The sequence below is a fragment of the Haliaeetus leucocephalus genome, unplaced genomic scaffold (assembly GCF_000737465.1).
Source record: "Haliaeetus leucocephalus isolate CR32 unplaced genomic scaffold, Haliaeetus_leucocephalus-4.0 Scaffold2, whole genome shotgun sequence".
Classification (NCBI taxonomy): Eukaryota; Metazoa; Chordata; class Aves; order Accipitriformes; family Accipitridae; genus Haliaeetus; species Haliaeetus leucocephalus.
This window is the reverse complement of record NW_010972438.1, coordinates 16742252-16756775: the sequence shown is the minus strand read 5'-3', so window position 1 is coordinate 16756775 and position 14524 is coordinate 16742252. Positions and strand designations below refer to the sequence as shown.

Here is a 14524-nt window from a genome sequence, read left to right as displayed (position 1 = left end):
GAGATTGTGGATTAAAATCTGTGGAAAGAGAAGCATGTTTTAATGTGATTCAATGAGGAGACTGCACCTGGAATGAAAAAAAACAACAACAAAAACAACAACCAAAAAAACCCCAACCAAACCAAAACGATCAGTTCATATTTAGTTTGGCTTATGTGTAGCATGTTAGTACTATAAAACATAGTACGATGTGAAGGGCTGGATCCGAAATGCCTTCTGAAAAGGCTATGGGGAAATTGTACTGAACAGATGCCTAACTGTAATGTAAGGTCCTAAGGCTTTGCTCTGGCAAGAATGGGCTGACGTGGAGGATGTTTTGACTTGTGTGTGCAGCATTAGCTACACGAGCAAGGCACTGCACACAGTTCTGGGGTCCCTGTTTAAAGACTCTTGAAAAATTTGAGTGTGAAAAGCTATAGGAAGGGTTCAGGGTGATTGTGTGGAGTGGTAAGGTTGTAATGGTTATGCAAAGCTAATAATTATTGGTATACTTATTTAACTTAAGAGATTCAGTTTATTTGGTTAATTTAAAAAAATTCAGAAACTTGTTAGGGATAGTTGTTTGCTAAGGAATTCAAACAAAATATGAGCCAACATATCAACTTTGATTTAAGCAATGGGCAAACTTCTAGTGTGGCACGAGTGCTACATAATGACTTCTGTCACTCTGTGGTAGCTTTGAAAGCTAGAAGAGGTCTTAAAATAACTATAATGCATTATGCATGTGGTATTCAGGATACCACAATAAACTTGGACTGCCTCACTTTTTTTGTTTGACAGGACTTTATTTTCAGTTGTATCATGGTAACCTTAAACCACATTATGTTTTATTGAACTTTACAGCTAAGAGACAACTTGTAAAATTAATTTTGATTATCAAAGTAACTTAATCTAAACACCTTTCAGTCTTGATTTTGCATGCAAACTAGTCATGTTAAAGACCAGTTTCTTTCTTTCTTGTATTTTCCATTAGGCTTTAATTTTGTAGACATCAGTCTTTCAAATGCAGATTTCTGCCTTAGTTTTTGGAAATTCTTGGAATTTTGTCAGTAACAGTGTTCCAGTGAGAGACTGGTCAAACAATAGCAGTCTGTAAGCACTTTAATGTAATTTGCCTGGAGAAAGACACTAACATCTGGGCACTGGAACTGGAAAAATTTGATGGGAAATAAATTCCACAAGGTACATGTCAAGGCAGTGAAAATGGGGTTGGCTGAAAGGCAGACTACGCTTTCCTGACTCTCTCCAGATTGCCATGTGTAACTGTGCTGGGAGATCTGTGTACCTACACCTAGTTCGTGAAGCTCTGTGCAGGCACCTGCTATGGGTCCTGAAATTTCAGGCATTCAGAAAGAGCTCTGTTTAATGTTTTATTGCTATCACAGTGCCTTGATGTCCTAGTAGTTTTGATCATAATCTCAGACTTGGCTCTCTTTGTTCACATATCTAAGTCTTCTGAGTGTCACTTACTGCTATAAGCTTTGAGTCTTTTCTTGAATTAGGGAAACTACTGTCTGTGCTAGTTTTACTTGTGTCCTGAGGTTTACGGTGATTCCCCAGGATATATTACATCATCACCATGATACACTGATGATCAGTATGTAAATAGGAGAGTAGATATGGAGTAGTATGTTTCCTGCCTTTAAAGTTTGTTAACTTTTTGATGGGGATTTTTTTAATGGCTTGTTGTTCTTTGGAGGACAAAGTATAGTTTGTGTTTCACCTCAAGGATGAACAAGGACCTCTCTTATTCTCACTGTTGTTTATATTAGGATTTCAAGGTTAGAGAGTGGATATGGGATGTAGACTTGAGAACATTAAGGTTCATCTCTAAAGACCTTCCTGACATGTTCTGTGCAGATTTCTGTGTAATACATCAGTAAGGTAGCCTAGCCTACCACCTCAGTAACGTGTGGAAAAAACAGGTACAATGTACATTAATTATAGGATTTGGTGAGTATTGGCAGGACTGTGATTGTAAACTTTACTCTTACTGACACTTGCAGGCTTGATTTTGTGTCAGACTTCAGCATTACACCAAGAGATTCTACTCAAATTGAAGCATCAGTGGAAGTTACAGAACAAATTAACAAAATGTGGAGGGATATAATGCCAAGAGCAGATATCTTCCAGAAATCTGGGTTGTTGGTTTTTTTTTTCACAAGGTTGCTTGCTCTTTGCTTTGCTGAACTATTAAATACAGTAACTTTATATCAATGCTTAAAATTATTCTGCACCAAAGGAATGGAAGGTGCCAAATGCAATGTCAGTTTTAAAGAAATTTCTGAAGAACCAAGGAGCTGCAGACCAATGAGCCTTACGCCTTAAGATAAGGCTTAAGAGAAAGTTAAGAGCAGTAGAAACTGCTCCAGAGGGGTGACTTACACTTATGGGCAAATACATTGTATAGGAGGGAAGTCAGTGTGGCATCTGCAAAGAGAAACCATGTTTCAGAAATGAGCTGGTGGTCTTTTGAATGCTGCTTTGGTGGTATTTCTTGTTGATTTCAACCATGCTTTTGAGTTGCAATGGTTACAGTGTCCTGCCTTCCCAATAGATTTTTTTTTTTTTTAAATTAAATATGTACTTAAATTCAGTCTCACAGGTTTGTTAATAGCATAGTACATGTTCTGATGTGAAAGCTGGGTTTGTTATTTCATTGTTGCACAGATTTATTGTCCTGTGCAGCAAATTAATTTTTTAATGCTTTTTCAGTGTCTGAGCAATACCCCTCCTCTGACTGACTATTTCTTGGAAGATAAATATGAAGCTGAAATAAATCAGAACAATCCACTGGGGATGAGGGGAGAAATTGCAGAAGCCTATGCAGAGCTCATTAAACAGATTTGGTCTGGCAGACAGTCTCACGTGGCCCCACGTATGTTTAAAGTAAGTATTCTATGTTCTTTTAGGATAGCTCTTTGACAGAAGAAACAGTGAAAGCTAATATGGCTTCCATATATTTTGGTGTTATGAAAGCAGTAATGAGAGAATTGCTTCAGGGTTGTTTCATGTTTTATGTAAATGCTTTTCAGGGTACAGGGAGGAACTTGCCAGTGAGTAGTGTCATACCCCAGAATTGGTTACTGCTCTTTAATGTTCAATGCCTTACTTAGTAAATGACCTTCCAGCCTGAGAGCTGTTACAGATGCATCAATATGATCTTTGCTACAAAACTAGGCAAGGTCATGTGAATTGCCAGCCGTGAACTTTAATCAGTGAGAAAATGTGTGCAAGTTATAAATTTAAAAAATGAAATTATAAAGTGGAGAGCAAAATGCATCCCCTTGTCTATAATGTTATCTATTGATGTCATGTTCCCAGTGCTTCAGTGTGAAGAGCTGCTTTCAGCTGAAGTACTGCAAAGTAGCAGTTGTATATGAACCCCTTGGAAAATTGTAACTATGTCTTTTGTTTTAAATATATTGCAAAGATGCTCCAGTGCAGAACAATGTAATTAAAGCATCCAAGGAACACTAAGAGTTTGCTTCTATAGTGCAATCTCAGTACGCTGAGGAAGAATAACATCCCAAATACATGAAATAAACGATGACCTGATACTAATGTAAATGTGCATCCTGTTGCTGTTTAGGTTTTGCATGGTATATAGTCTTGAAGTTGAGGGTATATGCTTTTGAGACCTAGAGCAAAAGTCTCATGGACTACAGAAGTCTGTCCTCTGTAGGGTCATAGGTAGTTCTGAAACAAGTAGAAGTTTAATTTCTGTGACTTGGAGGTGCTGACACATTATCCACTGCTTTTAAAGTTGTTCTGTAAACTTCCGTTCAGAGGAAATACGTGAATCTGTAGGAAACATCAATAAAAGTGTCTTAATGTGGGCTGTTCTTGTTTAAGACTGGAACAAGAATTACTCTTTATTTCCTAGTACAGTATCACTTGTGATTTTTCTAACAATTGTTGCTGATTTAGTGACAGTGTTAACTATCTCTGTAATGTAAACAGCCCTTCAGTTTGGGCTCCCTTGCGGTTGTCATCCTGAGTGATTAAAATGTTCTAAGCATAATTTTGCAAGTCTGTTGGACTCTTTGTGTTTATGAGAAAACTAGTGATGGTCACTAGGACTGACCACTCCTTCAGTTAATTGTTGGTTTTCCTGTGGGACCCCTCTCCATTGTTTTTTTAGAAGCAGAAACACTAAATGGCAGTGTTGTGAGATAGCAGTTATGAAATAACAGGCTGTTACATGGGTGTGCTTTTTCTGGCTCTTGCTAACTCAGGCTGTTATGTTTCTTAGCTTCATATCACAATTTTTAGAATAGCTAGAGATTACTGTGGCGAGGATTTCAATCTCAGTTTTAAGCTAGTTTTGTTAGTTCATAAGTATCTTCTGCAGGCATTTTCAGTCTTGCAGTCCACCTGCTTCAAGATGCTACCTTATAGCAAGTCTGCATTGTGGGAACTGCAGGTTTCTGAAAGAGAAATTAAAGTACAAAATTCATCAGGCAGGTAGGTTTTGTGTACTGGTTGTTTGCAGGTTCCTAAATTAATACTGATAACTTAGATTTCTAGCATCACACCACTAAATGCATTCTTCCCTCTAAACACTGGGGCGGGGCGCAAACCTAGTTGGGAAAATTATTCTGGCACTCTTGCTGCGTTAGCATCCAGTTCACTGTGGTCTACTGCTCACATAAGGTAGCATGGAGTTGATTGCTGAGAAAGCTAGGATGTGAGTGTTTTTATTTCTGTCTTTTACACATAGGTAGTGCTCACCCCCCTCTGACTCTTGCCTTTGTGTTTCAGACACAGGTTGGCCGATTTGCTCCGCAGTTTTCAGGATACCAGCAGCAAGACTCGCAGGAACTCTTGGCTTTTCTTCTAGATGGCTTGCATGAGGATTTGAACAGAGTGAAGAAGAAGCCCTACTTGGAGCTGAAGGATGCCAATGGCAGACCTGATTCGGTATGGTGCCCTTTACTTGAGGGTAAGGCAGGTAGCGCTTCCAAGGGAGTTTAGTTGGCTTTTGTGACTCTTCCTGGCCTTCCCGCTCACAGGCCACACAAACATTCTCCCTGTAAAGCAGTGTACCTGGGAGGGGAGAACCCTGTCGTGCTTTATGGCATGGCTGACTCTTCATGACACCTTGTGGCATGTTGCTGTTGCTCTGCCTTAACAGCAGAATGTCTGTTCTTATACTGGCATGCAGGAAGATGTGGTTATGATACAATACTGTTGTGGTTCTGCAGTGGAAAGGAAGGAAGTTGATCTTGTGACATAACAGCTGTCTTAAAGTATGCTGTAGTTACTACCATAACTGTTCCTCCCTGACTACTCAGGCCCACCTTCTTCCTCCTGGTAGATTGAGCAGCAGCTTTTAGCATCAGTTTGAGGAGAATGCTTACTGTGCAGGCCATCATACTTGCCTGTGGACTTGGGTGAGACTAGAAGCATTGTCATGCAGAGGTGCCGGGGTGTCCCTCAAATAAGGGTCTGAACACGTGCCCTGGGCATGGGGTTGTAAGCAGCCATTCTGGTGTCCCACTGGTAGATAGCAGAGTGTCAAATGAAGTGAGCTTTTAGGCCAGACTTCTCGTGTGTGCTCCCTCATGGTCTCTAGACAAATGTAATCCATGAGCTAGATTTAAAACCAGGTTGAACAGGGTGCATGAAATCACTGGTCAAGACAAGGAGAGAACAAAGGTATAAGTGACTTTGTACAGCCGTGGATCTTGAATTCCTAATGTTTGGTGAACTACCTCATCTCCTTAAGAAGCTTAACTTGATTTTTCTCCTTTCTGGTGCCATGGAAATGGGTACACTGATATTAAAGCAACTTCACATTGTATTTAATTTAAATTTGAATTTAAACACCCTTGGGCTCCAGTTACCCACTCTACCTAAATAGAGAAAAGTAATTCTCTTACAGCATTTTCCTGACAGAGGCCAAAAAGGTGTCTTCTGTTCATTTTTCTCCCTGCCTTTTCTCTATCCTCTGTTTCCCAGTCAACACTGATGCATGAGCCCCTTGCAGACACTTTGTTTCTCTGAAGTTGGCAAACACCATGCTCACATTAAAATGAGACACATGATAGCGAAATGTCTTTACCTAAGTGAACTCACATTCTCCTCATCAGGCTTTTACCTCTTGTCACAGTACAGACAGCTGCAACATACAGACAAATGCAGGGTCCAGAGTAAAAATATTAGGTAGAAAGATGCTTTAGGAGCCCCTAAAAGCTAGATGCAGTAATTATTTTTAGGAGGTGTATGTGACTAGTTGTTTTTCCTGTTAACTGGCAATAACTTCATGTCTTTTGCCTTTTCTTGCATAATATAGTGCATGTGGCAACACCACAAGAATGTGTAATCTTTTTTTTTTTTCTCCAAGAAATGCTGATAATTGTGGGATGGAAAGAATGCCCAGCATGCCTTCCTTTTATTTAGGTACTTCCCTCCCCCTGATATAGGAAATGTACATGTGTTTTTGCCTTGCAACCATATCACTGCAGTTGGTGGAGCTTATTACTCTGTTCCCATCTCAGCATCCTCCTTAGTGACAGTAACGTTGCAGTGTGTGTGTATCTCTGGCACTTATTTCACTTGAGATACATATAAAATGTATGGTATTGTACCATAAACTGAAAGTCTCATGCTAAGAAGAGCCTCTGACTGCAATGAGTAGACAAATGTCAGTTATCAGATGCCCTTAGGTAAGGAGTTTGTAAGTTGCATTGTGAAAGTCTTCGAGGGACTTTAATTTGTCTCCTTTTATACTTCTTTTGTGAAACATGGACCATCATTTTCCAGGGAAAAATTCTCTTACTTTTTTCTCCGAAGTTGTAACTGCAGTTGTCTTTCAAAAGCAGGGGGCAGCAGTCTATTCCTCATGGAGGAGAGTGGAGTGTATCTTGTTAGCAGCTTGTTGTCCTGAAGAGCAGCGTGTAACCCTGTCACTGTCCCTTTGGCTCCATTCATGCTACTGGCATTGTGTGCACCAAAGAATACCTGACCAAGTGACTCAGCTAAAACAGAAGTATTACATTTGACTTGACACAAGGCCTTAGTTTCACTGAGGAAAAAATCCCAGTGTGTTATGCTGGACACACTGGTAGACCCCACCCTTTCTGTGAAATTTACCTGTCAGTATCAATTTTCTGAGTTTTCTTTGATTCCTGTGCTTGCCATGCTATGGAAGTGATTGCGAGAAAAAAACTTTTAATGTATTTTTTTTCTTTTTATAGGAGGTGGCAAAAGAGGCCTGGGAGAATCACAGGCTGAGGAATGATTCTATTATTGTGGATATTTTTCATGGTCTTTTCAAATCTACCCTTGTTTGTCCCAAATGCTCCAAAGTTTCTGTGACCTTTGATCCCTTCTGTTACTTAACCCTTCCACTGCCCTTGAGGAGAGATCGTCTCATGGAAGTTACCCTGGTATATGCAGACCCACAGCACAGACCTGTCCAGGTGAGGCATGTTGAAGACACGAATTTCTTTAAGTCATCTGAGTCTTTCTCTTAGGTTTTAAAGTTGAGACTTTTAAAATAATCCAAAGGACATTGATGTCCACCTTTGAGTGAAGTAGGATGGGTTTTTTAATGTAAAAACTGGAAATTGAACACATGAAATCAAGTGGCTTTGTAAAATCTTGGTTTGTGAGACTAAGGTCATGGGTCAGCTGGAAGTGGCTTACCTGTTCCTGTGATGAGATTACCTGTGCAGGATGTATTGCTCCCTGAAAGCAGTAATGTGTTTGCGTTGGCATGTTTACCTCGTGTTACCTTGGAAAATGTAAAGGTGAAACTTACCTAAATGGGTAAAGCCTCTGAATTTCAAACAGAAATGAAAAACAATCCCTCTTGGGGGAAAAAAAAAAAAAAAACAAACAAACTTGATTGCTTGCTCAATTCTAAGATAGACTGATTTTTAATTCCTCCTTTCCCCCCCCTTTTATTTTCAAATGGGCCTGTGGATAGGCACACACATACCTAAAGTAACCTTGTGCTTGCCATGCATGTCAAGAGAAGCACAAGATGTGGGAGGCCCAAGCAGAGTGACTAGATGTCCTGATGCAGTTTTGGAGGCACTGCTTGGCAATATTTGCATGTGCTGTGGATTATAACTGTGGGTGGTAAAACTCGTGCTTTGTATATACACTGTTAGTTTGAGGAGGGTGGTAGGTACAGTGGAGAAGAATGTATGCTGAATTCACAATAAATTTTCATCCTGCTTTTTGTACAGCTATGAAATTAAGGACAGCTACACTTGTTCTTGTCACTAAGACTTTATAAAGGGCAAGAACAAAGAAAGGATTCATTGAGAAAACAAACAAGTTACCAGTAGCATAGAGACTGAAAGGATAAATTCTACTTTAAAGAATCAAGATTAACAGAACTTCCGCTACCTGGGGCTTTTTTAGATGAGCTGGCCACGTGCATGTTCTGCATCCCACCTTCAGTCTCTTTGTGAGCAATTCTTTGCATTTTGTGATCTCCCAGTTGGGAAGCCAGAGGTGTGCACCACTACTCCCCTCTGGTGTGTGACACAAGGAGGAGCTGTGTCTGTGCCATGTGGGTTGTGCTAAGAGAAAGTGAACTGAAAGCCACAGTGGAATATGCAGATGGATAGTATAACTGAGAAGATTCTGGTGAATATTGATACATAACTCCTTTTAGTCAAGGCAAGTACATTCCATGTAATTCTCTCTGAGTGTGTGCCTATCTGTAACCTACAGTGCCGTTGAATCCTTCTCTAAAACATACGGTACTGATTACTTGATGGAGGAAGGATGCCAGGTTAAACCAAACTGTAGATGCTTGTGTTCTGGTGCACCTGTATTCTTGCATCCATGCACATTCCTGGTTGCAGAATGTCACTTAGCCATGTTAAAAGCTCACAGATCTGTCTTCAGGGAAGTGTTCAGAGCACTGGAAGTGGAACCAATGGATTATCGTATGTTTAGCATCCGAGGCAGAGCATTCCCACTGACTTACAAGATACTTCTGCTTAGGAGTGTGGAAGGTTTCTTGACTGTGCCCCTCGTGCTTTTTGTAGCCTAATGTGAGTGGTGCATTGACTCAGGCCAGCAGCCAACCACTCACACAGCCTCTTGTTCACTCCCCCCTGCCCTCTTCCCAGCAGGAGTGAGGAGAGACTAGAAAGAACAAAAGCAAGAAAACCCATGGGTAGGGATAAAGATAGTTTAATAAGTGAAGGAAAAGTGGGGAGGTGGGGTCAATGACACAAATGACGCGAAGGAAATCACTTGCCACTTCCCACGAGCAGACCGGTGCCCAGCCACTGTCTGAGCAATAACCTTGGAAGCCAAAAACACCCTTTTTTTCTCTACCACAATTTTTATTGCTGAGCATTACATTGCATATATAGTATGGAATAGCCCTTTGGGCAGTTCAGGACCACTGTCCTGGCTGTGTCCTCTTCCAACTTATTGCCCACCCCAGCCTACCTGCGGATGGAGCATAGCAGAGACAAAGAGAAAGTCTTGACGCTGCACAAGCACTGCTCAGCAATGACTAAAACATCAATGTGTTACCAACACTGTTCTAGCCGCAGATCAAAAATGTGCACCATACAGGGTGCTATAAGGAAAGTAACTCCCTCCCAGCCAGCCCCAGTACAGGGTAATACATGGTGTGTCCTATTCTGGGTGAGCTCTGGGGATTTGTTTCAGTCTGAGGACATGTCCGGAACAGAACTCTTAGAAGAGGTAAACTACAGCCTGTATTGATGACATTGCCCATCAAATGAAGATTTACGTGGTCTGATCTGCTCAGGAGGGTCCATCCTTGTATGCCATCCACACAAATGTTTGCCTTCCTGTCTGTCAAGACTTCTAACTTGACCTCCAGAGGCACTGGGGAGAATGGCTCTAGGATGTTTTTTATCACATAAAGAAGCAGCAGTTTATGTTCTGAGCAAGCTGCTGTGTCTGGTGATTTTTTTTTTTTTTTTTTTTGGGGGGTTTTTCTACTGCTGAGCCTGATCAAAGCAGAAGGCAACTGTTTATGGCTCTTTCATTCCCTCCAAATCCCTGCTTTGTAAAGTAGAGCTGAGATACAGAAGGCCTTGAAGTGTGTGGCTGTGACCTTAACTTCAGCAGAACTCCTATAAATTAAAGGTTTTATTTCCATTTTCTTGCTCTCTGCATTGCATGAGTTTATTTTGCCTAGTGTAAGCATGATGTTATCTTTGTTTCTAGTACCGGGTTGTGGTGCCGATGATGGGGGCTATCTCAGATCTGTGTGAATCACTCTCCAAACTCTCTGGTGTTCCTGCAGAAAACGTAAGGATAAATGCAGCACAGTAATTTTGATAAATGTTTGTTTTTCTTGAAGCATTTTGGTGGCTTAGCTTTGAGATGGGTGATAAGCTGAACTTAATGAAATAGTGACAAAACCCTAACAAGTTTGAATGCTGTTCTTTGATTGTAAAATAAAAAGATGCATGAAACAATCTGTGTTTATTCTGATACTTCCATTGCAGTAGACGAAGGGGCAGAAAGCTAGCCCCCACCCCCAGCATTTCTGATAGTGTAGTTTCTTAGTACTGAGAGATGTTCTATGTCTGTTTTGGGTCCACCTCTTCTTGGATATCCTTTTAATAACAAAGGGATCAGGTGAGCTTTTCCAGAGTGAATGGTTTCCTAGTTGGTGGGGTATTCTTAGGATGCCAGTGTAGCACTTAAATTGATTTCAGTTAATTATAGATGTGACTGATCCGTGCCTGAAATCCTAGCCTGTTGCCACTTTGATCTTGGGATCTGTGCTGCTGTTTCCACCAGGCTGACTTGCAGCTGTTGGAATTGCATCTCCTCAGTACCTCTATAAAATCAGTGTTACTTGCTTTTTCTGATCCATCTTAACAAATATAGCTGATTAGCTACTGGGTGCTGTTATAGAAAACAGCGTTGATGTTGGTGTGCTGAAAATTCTGATAAAGAGAAAACAGGAATAAACTGTTGCTTGAATTTAAAGTTAGTTTGCCTAAATTTATGGAAGCTTTTATTATAATCTTTTTGCAAATATCACTTGCTGTTCTAGATGGTGGTGACAGACGTGTATAATCATCGATTCCACAAAATCTTCCAAATGGATGAAGGTTTAAATCATATCATGCCAAAAGACGACATCTTTGTGTGAGTAAAGTGGGAAGATGCCATGATGCGAAGAATACTACAAAACATTCACTTTGGTTTCAGGATATAAAACCCGAATTCCCCCCCACCCCCTCAAAACCTAAGCCTTCCTGTAGACCTTTTGTATGACTTAGCAGTAATGCAGCACTTCTCCTAGCAGCAAATCAGCATGTGCAGTGTTTAGTAGGTGTTTTCCTAATACAAGGGAAGTCATGGCCCTGGGTAATGATGAACTTTTTGTGTGGTCTGTGTTCTGCGTTTTGGAACTTTCTACAAGCCTATTTCAGAGATGATAACGTATGTCTGGATTACAATTATGCTTTCACTGGCATTTTTAGGCAAGCTCAAGCTTACTGTTCTTATGCTCCAAATCAGCCAAGAGCCTTGGAGCTCTTATTAGGATAGCATGAAGTCTAAGCTGTTGTACTCTGCCTTTCCAAAAACCATCACAGTTGTTACAGCACCCAACTAACCATGACTGGGGGTTCTTGATAAACTCTTGACTGGTGCTTACGCTATTTGTATCTTAACTGTGGTTGTGAGGGACTTCAGCGAAGGTGAGGATTTGGTTGTGCTTGATGTTCTACATACAAGTGGTGGATGAGATGTCTCCAGTCATCTGTGAAATCTGGTGAGGAGAGCAAAAGTCATGTTCCTCTATTGCAGCTGGAAAATGAAAAATATTGCACATGAAGTGCAAAACGGACTTTGAGGCTCGCAACTGAACCTGGGGCTTGTGAGGTCAAATCCAGCCCTTTATCATAAGTCCAGTCTTCCTCACATGAGAATATTCCAGTGCAAGGATGTTGCTTCTGTAAAATAGCTGCACCAGTGTGAAGTCCTGCATTAATATACTCTGGTGCAATGTGTACCTTTCACTGAGTGGGATGCTGTGACATGCTGCTTGGTGCTATTCTGTCATGCTGTCTGTCATGATCTAATTGCTGAGATGTAATGTCTGAGTTTTTCTGAAAGTTCTTGTCGTGTTGTTTTCTTCAGTTGCACTGAAAGGTGTGGCCAGTTAGGATGCCTAGGAAGGACATTTGGCTTCTGTGAAATCGTTTTGTGAGGGTATTGTAAAATGTTAGATCGTAAGTAAGTCTGTCTCCAAAGCTAGTAAAACATTGAAAAAACAAGCAGCATGATATTACAATGGTAATTACAAAAAAACCCCCACTTTCCTACAGGCGTAACATGTTGCGTATCCCTCCACAGAAAACAACTATGTCTGAATTGGGTCTGCTCAGGGGGAAGCATTAGCTGAACTGCAGCTCCACGTGTATTTTCCTTTGCAGTCACCACTTCCTTTTATGTGCAGGCGCAACTGTAAATGAGGTGATGCTGTAAGTCATAGTCAGAGTGAGTGAACTGACCTGGGTTAAAAATAACCCTGCAAGGAAGAAGAGAGGTAGAAGGAGGAAGTTTTGCTAATCCTGTTTTTCTATGTACACCCTCTAAGATGTTTTCAGCACTGTGGGGCAAGAGCAAGCAGCGAGGTACCAGGGCAAGAATTAGGAGAAAGCTGCTCACAGAAACTTCCTTTAATGGGTGATGCTGCCAGGAAAAATATATGTAAAGTAATATTCTAACCTACAGGTAAAAAACAGCATTCATTTATTGAAAGGGAGTCTTGTCTCAAAAATGCAACAGAGAAACACTGATTCATAAAGAGCAAAACTTCTTATTTAAAGGTAAATGCATAATTACTTTTATTGTGGACAATCTGCTTACCTTGTCTGGTTATAAAAAGTGTGCTCTTAGGTGTTCTAAGATTTAATTAAATCATTCAAGAAATGGTAATAGTAGTGTCTGTTTCCATCTGTTAAAGTCTTGTATCTGCTGAAGCAGGTGTGAAAGGAGGGATTGACAGTACATCAGTTTTGTGTTAAGATTGGTACAAGGAGGGAGTGATCAGGGTGGGTCTTCAACTTGGGATTTCTGAACTGCAGGTTTGAGTGATTCTTTAGGAATTTTTACCCTTTTGCTGTTACTTGCTTGTAGAGCCTGAGGTGAGCAGGCTGTGAGAGTGTAGTGGCACTTGCAGAAACTTTGAAAATTGTCACTGAAAGGAGTCAGTTGGATTTAAGACTAGCTGTGTTAGGTTTTTGGTTTATTGGGCTCTTGCAAACTGATGACACTAGGAATATGCTGAAGGCTTTTTTTTTTTACTCCATGTGTTACGTGTTTCTAATATCTTTCTAAGAAATTTTGATTTTATTTTTCTTCGCAAGAAATGTTTTTAATTTTTCTTTGTATGTAGCCCATGGTCTAAGGAGTCCTTCAGATCTCTTAAAACTCTTCAGTAAGTTGAAACTGTCTTCTAAAAGTTTTTTCAGGCTTTCTAAATCTTAACGTTTAAGACTGTGAGAATTCTCTGAGTTGCTTTTGGAGGAGTAATATGGTCTGTTTGGACTTGGTACATCATTGCTAAAAAAGTGCATAACTTCCAAAGTAATGTGAGTATTTTTGTCCTGCTGGCTTCAAAACTTGTTTTCCATTGGGGAATGTACTTGTAGCCATGGAGGTGCATCTCTGCCTTCTGCTTCTTGCAGAAAGGATGATTTTATACCTGCTAGAGAGGAATCCTGCACAGAACCCCATCCCAGCACTTTTAGCTGTCACGCTGGCCCTTGTATGTTTTCCTTCAGTGCTGGGACTTCTCTTGGGTTGCCTGCTTGCTTTTTTTGATGAGAAGCAAATGCTGCTCTGACTTGCACCTAACGACTGCAACCCACCTTGGGGCTGGACCCAGGCACTGCAGTGCTTTCTTTGTGGGCCTTTTCTCCAAAACCAGAGCAGGAGCAGCCCTCTTCACTCCTCCTGTGTTCTCTGGTTGACTTGTTCCTTCTAGCCTAACTGGTTTAGTGTTCCTAAAGTATCCTGCTTTTTACGTTTTTGGTGTGAAAACATATCTTATGCTTATCCTAAGTGCTGGTTGACTAACATTCAGCATTCGTTCCTGCACCTTAGCTGGGTTGGTGCAACTGTGGAACTAAAAGATAACCTGGGTCAGGATGCAGGGCAGTGTTAAAGTAACCGTTCTCTTGTCTGGCCTGGAGTGCTGTGTTGCTCTGGTCACAGCTGTCCTGTTGTACCCGTGGAAGCGGCTCAAGAGTGGGGCAGGGATGGATTAAACAGAAACTTCTCAAGTGCTCTTCAGGCTGTTACATTTCTGGCAGAAGTTACCAAAACCAATGTGTCAGATCAGGGCTTGCTGCCTTCCTGAAGATGTTGTGTGATGCCTGGCTAAAGAATGCGGCAACCTGGTGGTCCTATGTTCAGGTTGCTGCTGCTGCCAGTAACTTCAGGAGTTTCTGATATCCCAGCAATTTACTTACCTTCTTAGATTACAGGCAAATATCTTGCTGTTTATTAAATGGAGGAATAAAAAATATTGCAAAAAAATCTT

The 14524-nt window shown here is 40.9% G+C and overlaps 1 protein-coding gene across 1 annotated transcript in view; it reads left to right on the top strand.

Moving 5' to 3' along the window:
- Positions 1-14524, top strand: part of USP4 (ubiquitin specific peptidase 4 (proto-oncogene)) — a 54891-nt gene that overhangs the window by 26660 nt on the left and 13707 nt on the right. Inside the window, exons 10-14 of the mRNA XM_010573707.1 lie at positions 2716-2889; positions 4765-4923; positions 7203-7427; positions 10180-10263; positions 11021-11115. Of these exons, the coding sequence (XP_010572009.1) occupies positions 2716-2889; positions 4765-4923; positions 7203-7427; positions 10180-10263; positions 11021-11115 (737 nt within the window). The remainder of the gene's footprint in view (positions 1-2715; positions 2890-4764; positions 4924-7202; positions 7428-10179; positions 10264-11020; positions 11116-14524) is intronic.